The sequence below is a fragment of the Lactuca serriola genome, chromosome 5 (genome assembly GCF_051521515.1).
Source record: "Lactuca serriola cultivar US96UC23 chromosome 5, Lser_US96UC23_V15, whole genome shotgun sequence".
Lineage (NCBI taxonomy): Eukaryota > Viridiplantae > Streptophyta > Magnoliopsida > Asterales > Asteraceae > Lactuca > Lactuca serriola.
The window spans coordinates 31,810,244-31,826,873 of record NC_136412.1 but is presented as its reverse complement, the minus strand read 5'-3'; the positions used below and the strand labels follow the sequence as shown (position 1 = coordinate 31,826,873).

The following is a 16,630-nucleotide window of genomic DNA, read 5'->3' as shown; positions in this document are numbered from 1 at the left end:
CGATGATGTGATAGTCAAGGTCAACCATAGTAACCTCTTTTAAAGTAATAAAGATGAATTATTTGAATATTATGTGAATTATGTGATTATATACTTGTTTGTAAAGATATAATAAAACTAAGTGTTAAAAATAAAACATTAGATAAGCCCTATATCTATAAAGAGAGTTGTAGGGGTCGTGACAAGGATTCCAGACATATAAAGAACGCCGAAATCTGAGTTATAACGAAGACGTTATGACCTGTCGATGTTTCGCGACAGAACCGACACGACACTGAGTGATGTAAAAAGTGAGTTTACGATAAAGTGCCTTTTAGCCTTAGCGATCTAAACAAAAGTCGTAGTGTTCGCTAAACCGAGAGCATTCATAAAAAGAATGACCAAATCTAACTTCGTATAAGGAAGTTATGATTTTTCCAAGTTTCGGATTAACAGTACACAACCCAGAGTTCGAATGGTAGATCACACAGTTTTTGGCCGACACAACCTAAACAGGAATCTAAGGTCTCGTTAATAGTAGCTCAAAGGTAAAAATACAGATGAAAACGAACGTTGGATGGAGAAGTTATGAATTGATAAAAGACTTTTCCTGTCCCGGCCTGTTAAATGGAAGAATGTATGAATTGATGCAGTCTAAACGAAAGTTGTAGAGTATGTCTCTACCTACGCGTAGATATAAATAACATTGAAAACGGAGCTCGTATGCAAAAGTTATGAATTTTTGAAGTCAGGATGGCAAAATGCGAGTTTGGCTGAGGAACGCCATGCATAGAGGCAAGGAGTGCGCTGCGTTGGAAGGCTAGGTCACAGATGCTCCACCTCGCCCCACCCAAAGTCAGACACCTGTTTGTACGAGCGCCCTGCGCACGTGGGAACGCCTTGCGCTCTAGTATGCGTTGTGCTCCTTGCAGGAACGCCCTGCTCAACAAAGGCCAGGCTTCCCTATAAATAGGATGCGAGGCACCCCATATTTCTCACATCTGGTGCACCTTCTTTCTCTTTCTAGCCTCCTTAAACCACCCCAAAGCCAAGGAAACCTTCCTAGCATTAGAAGAAATCCCCAGAGTGCCTGAAGACTCTAAGGAAAAGAGTTTTTCGGTTTAGAAACTCTACCCCCGCAGAGCCCGATTTTTATACAAACCTCCCAGTTTCGTCAAAGGAGATTATTCTAAGAAGCGAAGTATTGTTTGAATCACCACCTTATCAAGTGAGTGTATTGTTACTTTCATCTTACACATAGATATGAAGTATTTTATATAAATTACATACCATGTGTATATATTATATGTTGACCTGAGATCTATGTTGGATGAAAGATCTAAACTTCTTTCTTTTCAGATCTGAACTTTCTCATTTCAGATCTAGACTTTTGTTTTCAGATCTAAACTTTGTGTGTGTGTGTGTGTACATATATTATATATATATATATATATATATATATATATATATATATATATATATATATATTATACTTTGAGATCTATGTTGTATGAAAGATTTAAACTTTGTTTTTCAGATCTGAACTGTATATGTATTTTATATCTACAAATATGTTGGGTAAAACATGGGTAGATGAAATAGTTGGTGTGTGATGAAATAAAATGATGAGAGGTCTTGGTGTTGACGATGATCCAGTCATCTAGCGCAGAATGGATGACGACCATAGATTTTTCTAGGAAGTCTACTGGAATGCTAGCAGGCTCGCTTCCTCTAGGTGTTTGTGAACGATGTGTTCACCGGTTACTCCATCCCCCTCATGGTTGCGTTACGGACCTATATGATTGAGGAATTCCCTTAGCAGTAGTGTCCATCCTGATGAAATTCCTTAGGATAGGTCCCTTATAATAGATGCTTTAGGGATGTAACGTGAGGATAATGGAAACGGGTAATCGGGTTGAATAATTGTTGAAAATAATAAACTTATTTATTGTGGGTTGAAAACCCTATATGCTCACCAGGCTCTCCAGCCTGACCCACTCAGTTTTTTTGTTTCACATGTAGTGACACAAGAGCATAACTGGATGATTTGATGATAGATTATGTATTATAGGCCAATAGAAATAAATAGAAATGTTGTATGGCCTATGTTGCTTTTGGTTTATGCTTTTGATCTGTATTGACAATGACATCCCGAGTTTTGTAATGTAATGAAAAGACATTTCTTCGGAAATGCTTTGATAATCTCTTATCTATATTTTTAGGAACAAATTCCGCAACACTTTCTTTAAAAAGTTACTTTGATTGTATTATGAACCATAAACAAAATCGGTCTTTTTTTTTGGCCCTGAAAATGGGGATGTCACACAAAGTATTATGTTGTCTTAATCTTCATTCAAAACAAATAATTATCTCGAGAAGCATCACATTTGACGAAACTATTTTTCCTCTCAGATTAATGACCCATGATCATCCCCCCTCTTATGATTTTCTTGATATCTCCGACTCTCGCAAACGCTTCAATGTTCCGAAAACCAATTCCCACCCTCCTAAATCTCCCATTCGTACATGTTCGTGTTGGGTTTTGAGCATTCTAACACTCCTATGGTGTACATGCAACCCTATAAACCTTGGATCTATGTTTTCTCTATAATACATGCAAATAAGAACTTTCCAAGGCTTTAATCCTAACTAGCATATTATGAAGTTCTTATACTACAAAGTACTAGTTAGATGACATACCTTTTGATGTAGCTTAATGTCTTCAAGCTTTAAGAGCTTAGCTCCAATAGTGTGGAAGCCACAAATGGAATCACAAATCACCAAAACACCTTGGAAAACTTTAGAGAATATGGATACTTGGTTCTCTCTAGTGAAATTGGCTAGCCCTTCTTAGTGTACCACACTAGTCCCAATTTCACCAACCAAGGACATCTTTATATAGTGTGGAGGATTAGGGTTAAACCCTAATACCCATGACCTTTCATTTCCTAGGATCCATGGGTTAAACACACCATGGACTATCCATGAAATCTTAGCCCAACCTAAATGAACTTGGCCCATTCCATATATATAAGAGTCCATATTTAATTAGGTCCTTTTGATCACTTAATTAATTATAAATTAATTCTTGATCAATACTAATTAAATAATATGATTCCATATTAATATATTAGAACTTATAATATATTAATATTAACCATCAACATACTATTCTCAAAAGATTATCCATATAAATTGTGTCGGTGAAGTGCAACCCAAATGGACCATGCCGGGTCGGGTCAAATACATACCAAATATAGTTATGGACTTAGACATTAGTCCAATAGTCTCCCACTTGGATAAGTCTAAAACTATTATTGCGTATGACTTCAAACCTAACTGGCAATCGTAGCTCTTAAAGCCGCTGTCGAACTCTGATCTTGTCAACAAACTTGTCTATTAGATAAGGGATCATATATTCCTCCATTCTAGATATCATATGGACTAAGACATGGATTATAATCATTCTCTCTGTCCATTTGTTGTTTCCCGATTTCCGATTTATGACGACTGACTAATTGAACAAATCAAATCAGTCCTGGCCCGGCCGAGCACTTCCATTTGTCATCATCAAATCATCGAGGGGCCCACAGATATCGTTTTTATCCCGAAGGTAAAAGGAATGGATAAACTTCGACTCATATGGCTTGTTCTACTATTTGTTGAATCATACACAAAGGCACGTTTTATAGCACCGAGTTACCAAATGCGTTTTCGTGCAATCAATGTACAACCAACTCATAGTAACAACTCATATCTCTAGGTTTGAAGAATATAAGATATTATCGTCTCATGATCACTCGTGATAAAATCCATGAAGTGATTCCAATGAGCGCGGGTTGAATCCAATACTCAGAACTTATGAGCACTCATGAGTGTTGTAGCCCTTTGTCCAACACCTTAGACCTCTACAAGCCAACTCATGACAGTCTTAATTCATATCTACTTCCAACATATGACCGACTGTGGATGGTTTGAATAACTTAGTCATTCCGGAAGAATAACCTAGTTTATTCTGGAAGTCAAAACATGCCAAATGAAACACAATAATAATTGAATCCAATATGGTATCAAAACATAAATAAAACACCTTTTATTTATCACCATATGATTACACATTATTCATTGTATACTGTTTCAGCTATCAACTTTATTCTTGAATTTAAAACAATAGTTGTCCCATGCTCCAAGCATGTACACTATGTTTTCTAAACACTTGTCATGCCATACACCAAGTATGCATACTATGTTTGTCTATGATCTTTACTTTATGAACTAGATCCATTGAACATAACTTCAATGATTCTCTTTTCACACTCCCAAATCTTTACTGCAAATACAAGAATTCCAACTTCATGTCATTTACTGAAATCTGTTAGATTCTAAACTTATATGCATTGATCCTCTTGTAATGATTATGCACAAAGTCAGAAAGACTTGACAACAATCATTACAGAGTATTCCAAAGGAGATCAGCTCCTTGGAAACATCCTTCTTGCATTATGTTTCCTAATCTTAAACAGATTGAAAATTCTAACTTTGAAACATTTCCAGATTCCATTTTGACTATCACTTCTGAACAAGAGTTGCCTCCTTATAGACTATGTCAATATGGTCCTTCCAGAATTATCACTATACTTCCAACTGTCCTTGAGCACCCAATCTTTGGTAAACCTTAGATTGTCCCCGACAATTGTTTAATCCTTTTAGTCATATCCAGTTCTAAACCTTTTCCCTTCTTAATGCCCCAGGCATTTGGAAAATTTTAGAAAGGATGAATATAGCACCTGTAATCGATCCTATATCCGAAGCATATGGGACACGATTCATGATGTCTCACATAAAGACTAAACCAGTATTTTGCTATAATATTTCCATTTCAATTTGCCAAGTTCTCATAATTCAGATTATGAAAAGGGATGTCGTAATCATAATAGAATTTTAGAACGCAAATAATGGACCCATATACAGAATTTCCTTATGTTGAGCCATTCCAACATGAAATTCATATATATATATATATATATATATATATATATATATATATATATATATCCTTGACTAAATGATTAAAACCTCACGATCTAAGCTTATAGATTTGAGATGAAGTATAATTTCCTCTCCCTTAATTATAGCGAAACAACTTTTGCCAATTGAAACCTTTTGTTTTCTATAATTAACATTGCTAACTTGCAATACTTATCATAATTATCATGCTCCCACTAACATGATGATTATTAGCATAACACTTATGCTCCCACTAGCTTTGACATGTACTCAGAAATCAGCTGGACTTCTAGAAATCAATACTTCATTGACTTTCTTACCAAAGTTCAGATTTCTGATACTAGATTGTTTTGATAAGACTTTATCAAAATCATACACCTTCCCTTAGATAGCACACTTGTGTGTCTAAACAATTATGAAGAGGGATGCCGTAATCATAATGGTTAGACCTTTTTGCCACTTATCACAAGTCCAGGTTAGTGTGCCGGTAAACCACACACGCTCCACTAACGACTTTGAGAATGCAAATATCACAATTGCTATCTAGCTAAAATCTACTTAGTGAAAGTGTTTCCTCACCATCATTTTCATGAATCGGACAGAAACCTTAAGACACTTAGATTTACTGGTGTATGTGTTCTTATCCATGTGAATTGTCAAAACCATAGTCACAAGACAGGGATAATGACAAATCCAAACTCATATGGATTGAACTCAATCTTAACTTCTTGCCACCTGGCAGCTCAAGGGCCTGCCATTGCTTCCAAGTTGTTGTGCAACACATTGAGAACTCTAAGAACTCATATGCAAAGCCAACTTTAACTGGAATGGGTACATAATATGTCAACACGATAGGTTATAACCTCAAGTCGTGTGCTAGTGAAGAACTTCAGGTTCTATTCTTGATTAGTTCTTGAGACTTTCAAGACCTTTAAGACTCCCACTGTCCTCTTGACATATAAGACTTTCTTGTCAGTTATTCAAGAGATAGTGTGGATTCTAATCAAGACAAACACTTCACAAAATTGACCTAAGTTAGTCTTTGTTTTATCCAAAACATCACAACTTACCAATTTCAAATGTACAAGAGTAGAAAACTTTTACTCTTATATTTGACAAGTGTTTTAAACCTTGTTTAAGACATGTCACTCAAATTACAATCTTGGAGTATGACTCTAAGACTTGTATTGGAACGAAATATGACTCATCTTCTTGATTTAACCATTTCACAATTCAAGTTCCTCTTCTTAGTCATAAGAATGCACTAAGATTTACTTTAGAGAACTAATTGTGCTATGGTTTCTTAATCATTAAGATGATCACAAAACTGATACTAAAGTACTCTCCCATCTTTTCAGATTTGAGAAACTTTTATCTTTCTGCCTAAGTTGATTCTTCTTATTTGCTCTACCTTACATTGAAACTTTTCCAATGTCTCAGAATTATACTTTAGCCTATAAGTATAACCATATTTACTAAGATTTAGTAAATTATGACGAATAATTTTATCGATCTTTTGTGGTGGACTTAATCAGTGCACAAGAGTGTGTACTCGATCCCTTAGTCCATTACTTGACTCACACATCCATGTGAACAAGTAGTTAGTCTTAATTTTCCAATACTTGAAAGTTCTCATTCATCATGCTATACAACTTGCATGATTCCAAGTTCCAGTCCAATTGAAACTTGGGTGATGAGAATCTTTCCTTATTTGGTAAATTTAGACATTTCCACAAATGAAAGAATCAATTTCATATTTCCACTCTTGCTATTAATGGAATCATATAAGCAACAATTTTTCCTCAAATGCCATTGTAAGGATATTTTAAAATAAATAAAATCTAAAATTTTCTTCTATTTTAAAACTTTGCGGAAAAACTTATCCATACAATCCATATGAAAACTTGTTGTTATCTATTCCTAAGCAATATCTCATAACTCCTAAGAAGTAGCTCAAGAATCCGATCTTCAAGCTACGCGATAGAAATCCATCTACGCGATCAGATTCAGCATATTCTTTCTTTAAGTTTCTTTACTTTTTCTTTGCTTCTTAAAACATCAACATGTGACCCAGTCACATCATGTATCAAGAATCTTAGATTAGAAACTTAGCAGAGTTAGATAGTGGACTTTACCTGAAGTCGAGTCAACCTTATTGACTTCAACATCCTTAGGTAAATTTGGCAGCTTCGCAACCAATGCCCCTTTCTTTGGCAATATAAACATATGGACCCTTTGATAATGGTACACGGGACTATCACAGACTTAGCTTTTTCCCTTTACCATTTGGTCAACCCAGTTGACTATGGCCGATCCCTTTCCACTGGGAAGAGAGAGCTTTACTAGATATCCAATGTCATCATTGTCAATGTCCATAAAGTTTTAGGAAGTTGATCTTATCAAATAGATAAGATCATTAAGGGTCTTGTCATAGTCTGTTTCATAGGTGTTCCAAAAGAACTCACTATGTGACTTAGAAAGTAGTTGAACCACCAACTTTCTCAAGACTTTGACACCCAACTTTCCTTGCTTGTCAATATGTGACTACATCTCCAAGATGTGACCACACCTAGACCTTGCCTTGCCAATAAGGCTTGAGTGACCTTAAACTTTTCAAGAACTTGTGGGTTAGGGAGAATAATTGGAGGAGGTGGAAGAAGAATGATTTCCATGGGACATCATCTTCATTTAGGAAAGCTTGTTTCAAGAGATTTGGGAAGATCATAGATGTCTAAACCAGACATCTTTTAGGAGATATTCAAGATAGTTGATCTTAAGTCCTTAATATGACACCCAATATGAAATATTAAGGCTAGGACCCAACAAACTATTTTATAACTTAGAAGAGGTATGCCGTAATCCAAGCTATAAAATATTTGAAGGTAGGTGAATGACGATTCACCAATTTCCACCAAGATAAACGAACTGTATTATTAGGTTTTAATTGGATTTGAAACTCCTAGATCTTTGAGATTCATTGAACTGTTCAATGGCATGTTTCAATCTCGAGTGTGCCCTTCAGGTTTTGTGACTGGGATGCCGAGGATCACAAAACAAGGTGTGAAGTAACCATGAAAATTACTTGGTACCCTTAAGTGTTTACCCCTCAATCGATGTGCCGGTTAACCACACACGCTCCATCGATACTATGATAAACATTAAGTTACCCTTTTCCTACCTTGTTAAATACGAGTTAGTGTGCCGGTTAACCACACACGCTCCACTAACCGACTTAAACAAAGTGCAAAGTGTAATTTCATGGATTAGCACCTTATTCACATTTTCCTAAGTAACTAAGATTGGGTATTATTAAGAGTTTAGTTACTTAGTATTTATCATTAATACTTTTAATGAAGGGAGAATTATAGTCCTGTCAAACCCGTTCGGCTAACGACCCTCCACCAGTCAAGCAAGCGGTGGGTGAGAGTGGACACCCATTAAGTTGCCATTTTATAGGCAACAACCTTATACCCACCTTATAGACCGGCTTCGTGAATGAGGCGTACTAGCGGTAAGACTGACTTTACTCTTTTACATATATATATCATTAACTTATAATATTATAAAGTATAAGGGTTGAATTTTAACTCTTTAAAATTCTAAGGGCTAACTTGGAATTAAAGTATTCATAAGTGAAAACTTTTTCAAATTCCAAAACTTGAGGACAAGTTTTGAAACTATTCAAAACTAATTAATTCCATAACTTATGTGTTTAAAGTAGTTTTAATCCAAAAACTCTTCAAGTTCCATAACTTGAGGACAAGTTATGGAAGACTTTAAACTAATAAAAGAATTAACTTTTCTTTATTTTATAACTTATGGAATTAATTAAGGTTACACTTTTTTTAATTTATTATTTAATGAAGGGACTCTTGGTCCTCCATAACTTGAGGACAAATTATGGAGTCATAACACCATTTAATTAGAACTAGACTCTTCATTTTTGTAACCTTTGCCAACTTTTATGAGTTTTATGAAACTTAAATGTGACTTTTCATATAACTTGAGGACAAGTTACAAAAACACATTTTAGAATCAACTCTTAGATTAATTTGGATTGAAAACAACTATTTCACTCAATTTTTCTATTAATCTAAGCAACTCATAAGAACAAGATAATTCAAATCAAACTTTTTCATGTAATTAGTCTAAACCTTAAACTAATACAAAACATGAATCTATTGACAATTATCTTTGAAATTGGATTAGCATGAACATTACCACATCAAAAACAAGTTTATAAGTTCAAAAACATCTTAGGGTAATGTTCCTAGTCCAATTCCAGCCAAAAAAGTCGAATTTATGCTGCCTGAGGGTCCAACTCGTCGAGTGCATGAACCAACTCGGCGAGTTGGATCGATTTGATCACTTTTTAGGCATGGACTCGCCGAGTCTCCTTATGGACTCACCGAGTCTGATGATCAGACAACAACAACTTCGATTTTTTGAGCAGTTTTGCAAGTATAACAAGAAAACAAGCCTAGGCTCTGATACCACTGTTGGGTTTTGAGCATTCTAACACTCCTATGGTGTACATGCAACCCTATAAACCTTGGATCTATGTTTTCTCTATAATACATGCAAATAAGAACTTTCCAAGGCTTTAATCCTAACTAGCATGTTATGAAGTTCTTATACTACAAAGTACTAGTTAGATGACATACCTTTTGATGTAGCTTAATGTCTTCAAGCTTTAAGAGCTTAGCCCCAATAGTGTGGAAGCCAAAAATGGAATCACAAATCACCAAAACACCTTGGAAAACTTTAGAGAATATGGATACTTGGTTCTCTCTAGTGAAATTGGCTAGCCCTTCTTAGTGTACCACATTAGTCCCAATTTCACCAACCAAGGACATCTTTATATAGTGTGGAGGATTAGGGTTAAACCCTAATACCCATGACCTTTCATTTCCTAGGATCCATGGGTTAAACACTCCATGGACTATCCATGAAAGCTTAGCCCAACCTAAATGAACTTGGCCTATTCCATATATATAAGAGTCCATATTTAATTAGGTCCTTTTGATCACTTAATTAAATATAAATTAATTCTTGATCAATACTAATTAAATAATATGATTCCATATTAATATATTATAACTTATAATATATTAATATTAATCATCAACATACTATTCTCAAAAGATTATCCATATAAATTGTGTCGGTGAAGTGCAACCCAAATGGACCATGCCGGGTCGGGTCAAATACATACCAAATATAGTTATGGACTTAGACATTAATCCAACAGTTCGACCCCCACCAGTGACATCCCTATCCATTATGTAGATGATCCCATCAACCTAAACTTTTCTATTGATGACGCTACTATAGCAGCCACCTCCTCCTCCACTATTGCATCGTTCGATCCTCCGTTGTTCACTCTAGCTGTCAATCGGCCATCAGTTTATGGTCCACCTAGCATACATCCTATGGCTACTTGTGTTAGATTGTGTATTCATAAACTTATCGATCATCACAATCTCCATACCAATATAGTTTCAAATTCTTCCCCTCTTTCCAGAAACTATTCTCAAGCCTTTCAAGATCCAAACTGATTAAATGCTATGAAAGATGAATATGATGCACTTATTTCTAATGGAACTTGGGTACTTGTACCTTGCCCCAAAAATGATAATGTGGTTAGCTGTATTTGGTTGTTTAAAAAGAAACTTAATGCAAATGTCTCTTTTACTTGATACAAGACACGTTTATTTGCTAATGGACGCAGTCAACTTCCTGATATTGATTGTGATAAGAATTTTAGTCCAGTTGTTAAACCCTCCTCCATTCGGTTTGTTTTCAGTCTTGCTGTCTCCCATCAATGGATAGTTCATCAGTTGGATGTGAAGAATGCCTTCGTCCACGGTCATTTAGAGGAAACAGTTTATATGTATCAACCACTATGCTTTCGAGACCCCTATGCTCCTAATCATGTCTGTCTATTATAGAGGTCTATTTATAGCCTGAAGCAGGCCCCATGCGCATGGTACCACTGATTTGCTCAGTACATTACACAGTTCGGTTTCATCAATAACAAATCCGATACTTCTTTATTCATCTATAGAAATCGAGACCACATAGCCTATCTTTTACTTTATGTTGATGAAATTGTGTTGACTGCTTCCTCCACAGGTCTTTTACAACAGATCATCACCACCTTACATGTTGAATTCTCTATGACTGATTTGGGTACTCTCAATTACTTTCTCGGTATAACTGTCATTCGATATCATCAAGTTTCTCTCTAAACAAAAATATATAGCAAAGATAATTGACCATGCTAAGATGTCTAATTGTAAACCCGCGTGAACTCCAGCCGAATCGTCTGGAAAATTTGATGGCTCAGGCCCTCCAGTTGCTGATCCGACCTTATATCGCAGTCTTGTGGGTGCTCTTCAATACTTGAATTTCACTCGTCCAAATATTTCTTATGTTGTTCAGCAGGTGTGTCTATATCTTCATGATCCCTGAGAGCCTAACTTCACTACTCTTAAGCCGATCCTTCGCTAAGTTCGTGGTACTTCTGATCATGGTTTACAGTTGTATGCTTCTCTTGTTCACGGTCTAGTTACATACTTTGATGCTGATTGGATATGTTGTCCTACCTCTAGACAATCCAATTTTGGCTACTGTGTATTCCTCATACATGATCTTCTCTCTTGGTCTTCGAAACGCCAAGGTACCATTTCATGGTCTAGTGCTGAAACTGAGTATCGCGGTGTTGCAAATGACAATACCGAGACCAGTTGGCTTCGTAACCTACTTCGGGAGCTCTTTTATCCACCTCTGACTGCTACTCTTGTTTACTATGACAATGTTAGCGCCATTTACCTGTCCACCAATCCAGTTCAGCATCAACACACCAAACACATTGAGATTGCTATCCATTTGATGTGTGATAAAGTGGCCTTAGGGCAGATTCGACTTCTCCATGTCTCATCTTCATCTCAATATCTTGATATCTTTACCAATGGGTTACTGTTTACTTTGTTTCTAGACTTCCGATCGAGTCTAAACATTCGTCTCGACCTCTCATTCGGACTGCGGGTGGCTGTTAGACGTATATGTATTATGTATTTTATATATATATATATATATATATATATATATATATATATATATATATATATATATATATATATATATATATATATATATATATATATATATTGTTTGTTAGTTTGGTTAGAAAGCCCACTATTGTAATTTATCCATTATACTCTTTTGTAGCCCCTTTGTATACGATGATATTTAATATATCGTGTGGGAAGCATAATGCGAGTTCATAAGAAAATATTTTCACTACATTTTATATAAATGGAATTGTTCCTTCTAAAAAAAAACAAAAAAAAAACTAGAAGTAGTCTAAATAGATAGAGCGCTTGTTGTATTTTTCAAAACTACAAGGTTTGAGTCCCCCTGTGCATATTTCTTTGTATGCTTTTGTTTTCAATAAATATTAATATTTACAAAACTCTCTTTTGTAAGTTTTTGTTTACAATAAATATTTATATTTGCAAAATTCTCCCAGGAAAGTGGGAAACCCACTTAATTCTCTAGTCGTTGGGCTTGAGTTATCGTTGGCCTTTTACCCGATCCACCATGGTTCAATTTGTTTTTGCTCCTACTTCAAAGGTTTTGTTTTTTACAATTTTCCTGTATATATAGAAATTCCAATCAGTTCATGTACATTTTTTTTAAAATTGGTTTTGGTGCTCACCTCTAATTAACGCCCATTCTAATTTCTTTCTAGTCAATATAGTTACTTTTCTTTTTTAATTTACATGTAAATTATTGATGGTCTTATTTTATTTTTGTACATGGTCTACAATGTATTTGGACCGGGTCACAGCTAAAAAAACCCGACATATAGCAAGTATTTAGAATTTCCAAATGGTAAAACAATTTTTTTTGCTTGCATGTATATACAACATACACCCTTTCAATTTATCACTAGCATCTATTATTGAAATTACAATCTTAAAAGCAAATAGGGAACTTTGTTATGCTCGCCTCATGACCACACCGGAAATCTCAAAACTATATAAATATACAATATGTAACATGAATACAGAAGATGTGTACGTGATCTATTAGATAAAACTATACATAGTGTAAAGCCTTAACTCTTGTAGTGCATCCCAAAATATGAAATAACAGTGCAAATGCATGTTAAAAGACTTCCATTTGTCATTTCTACAAAGATAACTTTTTTGGGGAATATTCTTACCAAAGTTAAAGCACACATAAACATTCATATACATATACATATTTTGACAACTAAAAACAATAGACACAAGCTATAAAATTTAGGGATTATCAAACAAATGTTTTCCAAGGTATCCTACTGCCCTAGATCAATGTAGCATCAAACTTTGAATAAAATCTAAAAACGATTATTTGGTATAACAAGCAAAGGGTACTTCCTATGGACTGTAAGCCCACTAGACTCACTCATGTCCAATTCTTCCACTTTCCCTTCATTTGGCACTTTGAAGTCAAACTTGTACACTAAATTTGCTAAAGCAAGCTTGTTAATAGCCATAGCAAAATGAATACCAGGGCACTTTCTTCTCCCCCCACCAAAGGGAAGAAGTTCAAAGTCAAGACCTTTGTAGTCAATGCTACTATTCAAGAATCTTTCTGGCATAAACTCTTCTGGTTCTTCCCATATATTAGGATCTCTTGATATCGCCCATGCATTAATCATCACCCGAGTTCCAGCTGCAATGTCGTAGTCCATAAGTTTGACATCTTGTGTTGATTCTCGAGGAACAAGTAGTGGAAGTGGAGTATGCAACCGCATGCTCTCTTTTAGTACAGCTTCTAAGTATGGGTGTTGTGTGTTCTCTAGATCTTCCTCTGTGATTCTAGGTTTTTGTTGGGCTATTTCTCTTAGTTCTTGTAAGAGTCTTTTCATTGCTCTTGGATGTCTTATTAGCTCAGAGATTGCCCACTCAAGAGTTGTGAATGTAGTATCCGTCCCAGCAACAAACATTTCCTTCATCAAACATAGAAAGTTTAAACTAACTACTTCTCCAAGATTTATATAGGGATAATCACAAAACTGACCACATGATTGGGAGAAAATATAGGAAAATGACACAATTTTGTTTAGTTAGCCATATGGCCATCATGCCCGAAAATGTATATTTCAGGATAAATCTGCTTTGTCTCAAAATAACTTGATGTCATACCAAAAAAAAAAAAAAGTAAATTTCAGATTTTGGGCTAAACAAAGTAAAAAAAGAAACTTTTCCAAAATTTAAAAAACATATCCCAAATCCAAAATTTCAAAAAAATGTATCATTTTTGTACTGAACATACTATACCATTAAAAAACGGAAACACCCAATTTCGGAATTTTGGTTATTTAGTAAAAGGATAGAAGTTGCGTCTTCTAGACTAATATTAAAAGTTTAGGACATTTGCTTACCAAGATTAAAGCTTTAATGGTATCTCTATGAACAAGAAAGTCGGTGGTTTGTTCTCTTTGAATTTCTAGTAAGATGTCAACCACATCTTGCCTTCCACCACCACTAACCATTCTTATATTTCTATCCGAGTGTTCTTCGATTACACCCTCCAGAAACACATCAAATTCTTTCGCAAGTTTATCGGCTCTTGCTTCCAAACCAATTAAACGATCGACAACCGAAAGATATGGAATATAGCTTCCAACGCTAAACACACCCAACATCTCCATTAACCTCGTTGTCAAGTCAGTAAACTTCTTGTCATATTTCCGTCCCAAAGCTATCCGACAGATGATATCACTCGTAAGCGAGACAATAATCTTGCTTAAGTCGATCACACAATCACTGTTGTTTTCAATCATATTGATCATAAGAGCTATCTCGTCTTCTCTGACATGTTGGAACAAGTCAACTCTTTTTGCACTTAGGAGGTGGAGGACATGAAGACTTTTTGCCTGCCTCCAATATTCTCCATAACCTGCAAATCCTACGTTTTTAGCATTGTAAGTCAATCTATTGAGAATACCCATATCGGGTCTGTTTGAGAATATTAGATCATGGGTTTTCATGATTTCTTGAGCTGCTTCAGCGGAGGAAGCTAGAACCACAGGCACGCTGCCTAAATGAATCAAGACTAGCGGACCATGTTTCTGGGCTAATGTCCTCAGAGAACGGTGAGGGGCTGAGCCTAGTTGGTGTAGGTTTCCGATGATTGGAAACCTTCGTACAGATGGTGGTAAGTTTTTGGTAGCATTCGAATGCGATGAAATCCATTTGATATGGATAAAAATCATCAAAAGGAAAAATGGTGTTAAGAAGAGGATCAAAGTCTCTACAGAGGGAAACATGGCTGCAAATCTGCAATCTACTTTGCTAAACAACTTTGAATAATGACTCAATATGCTTATAAATTCAAAGTCAACGTTTAGACTTTGTACAAAGTGGACCTGAAATACGTCAATATCAAGCGGTATTGAGATAAACATGGATATATAACAAATATATCAATTAAAAAAACTAACATCTATATACAATTTAAAATAATACAAAAGCTTAGTTTTAATATTTTTAGTGTATAGAAAAATTGAACCATATTCAGTACTATTTTTCTTTTCCAAATTTGAAGTTAGACGTTTGTGATTGTGAAATACTAGTAGTAGTCTAGTATATAACAAATAAATGGAATGAACATAATAGTATATACCAAGTAATGTAATAGATTATTACACTTCATAGTCAAGTTTTACTTATTCAAACATATTTATCATACAATAAAACTCAAGTGTGCTTATTTACATTGTTCGGTTTTGAACCAAGCTAAACTATCTTATGTTTGACTGGTTGGTTTCAAGTTCGGCTCCAATTCTTACTGTGCATCGGCTAAATAGTTTGTCCAGTAGTGACCGGCTTCTTCTCAATTGATCAACTTTTCATTCCCTCACATATTCCATCTGCTTCCCACCGCTTCCTACCGCCTTTACATCGATTTCACCCTCATATTCATCTATACCTTCTTCATTTTTTCCATATTTTCTCCGATTTTGGTCAAACCTCGCTTCTTGATTTTTCATCTTCTCCGATTTAGTCTTTGGTGACACCGCCTCCGCCACAACCTTTGTGGAAGGAGCAAGAAAACGCAGTCGGGACTGCGACAAGCGAAGCGGTCCAACATAGACGGTCGAAGAGTGCATCAACAGTGTTTGTAGCTGGTTGCTGTCGGACTTCAACCAGTTCACCTACATCGCCCCACCATTGTCGTCATCAACATTCACCATGACACATACCAGTGCACCAATGCGACCTCTACTCCTGCGCAACAACGCACCAACGACACAAGTAATTTTTGGTTTTGCAAATTAGAGCCTTTCTTCTTTTTTCCGATCGATTTGTTTCTCTAAATCATTGCAATTTCATCTTCAAATCAGTGCAGGTTGATGTGATGTCTAATTGTCATACATATTAGTGTAATTTGTTTTTACGTATTGATTTGTAGCAGATGGTGTGTTCTTCGCTAAGCTAAGCGAGGGCCTTACTAGGGAACTCACGGAAGACGATTACTTCGACAAGATCCTACCATTGGAATAGGGCTTGTGGGTGCCCCAACTTGCGGAGATGTTATGAAGCTTTAGATTAAGGTTGATGAAGATACTGGGATGAGAAGTTTG

General features: G+C 35.6%; 1 protein-coding gene across 1 annotated transcript; it reads right to left on the bottom strand.

Moving 5' to 3' along the window:
* Positions 1-13,260: 13,260 nt before the first annotated feature.
* LOC145052289 (3-beta-hydroxylase-like) lies at positions 13,261-15,329 on the bottom strand. The gene is made up of 2 exons (XM_079000093.1): positions 14,426-15,329; positions 13,261-13,990 (listed from the first exon to the last, which is right to left on the bottom strand). The coding sequence occupies exons 1-2, from the start codon at positions 15,311-15,313 to the stop codon at positions 13,376-13,378; spliced, it is 1,503 nt and encodes a 500-aa protein (XP_078856219.1). The 5' UTR covers positions 15,314-15,329; the 3' UTR covers positions 13,261-13,375.
* Between the last annotated feature and the right edge of the window lie 1,301 nt (positions 15,330-16,630).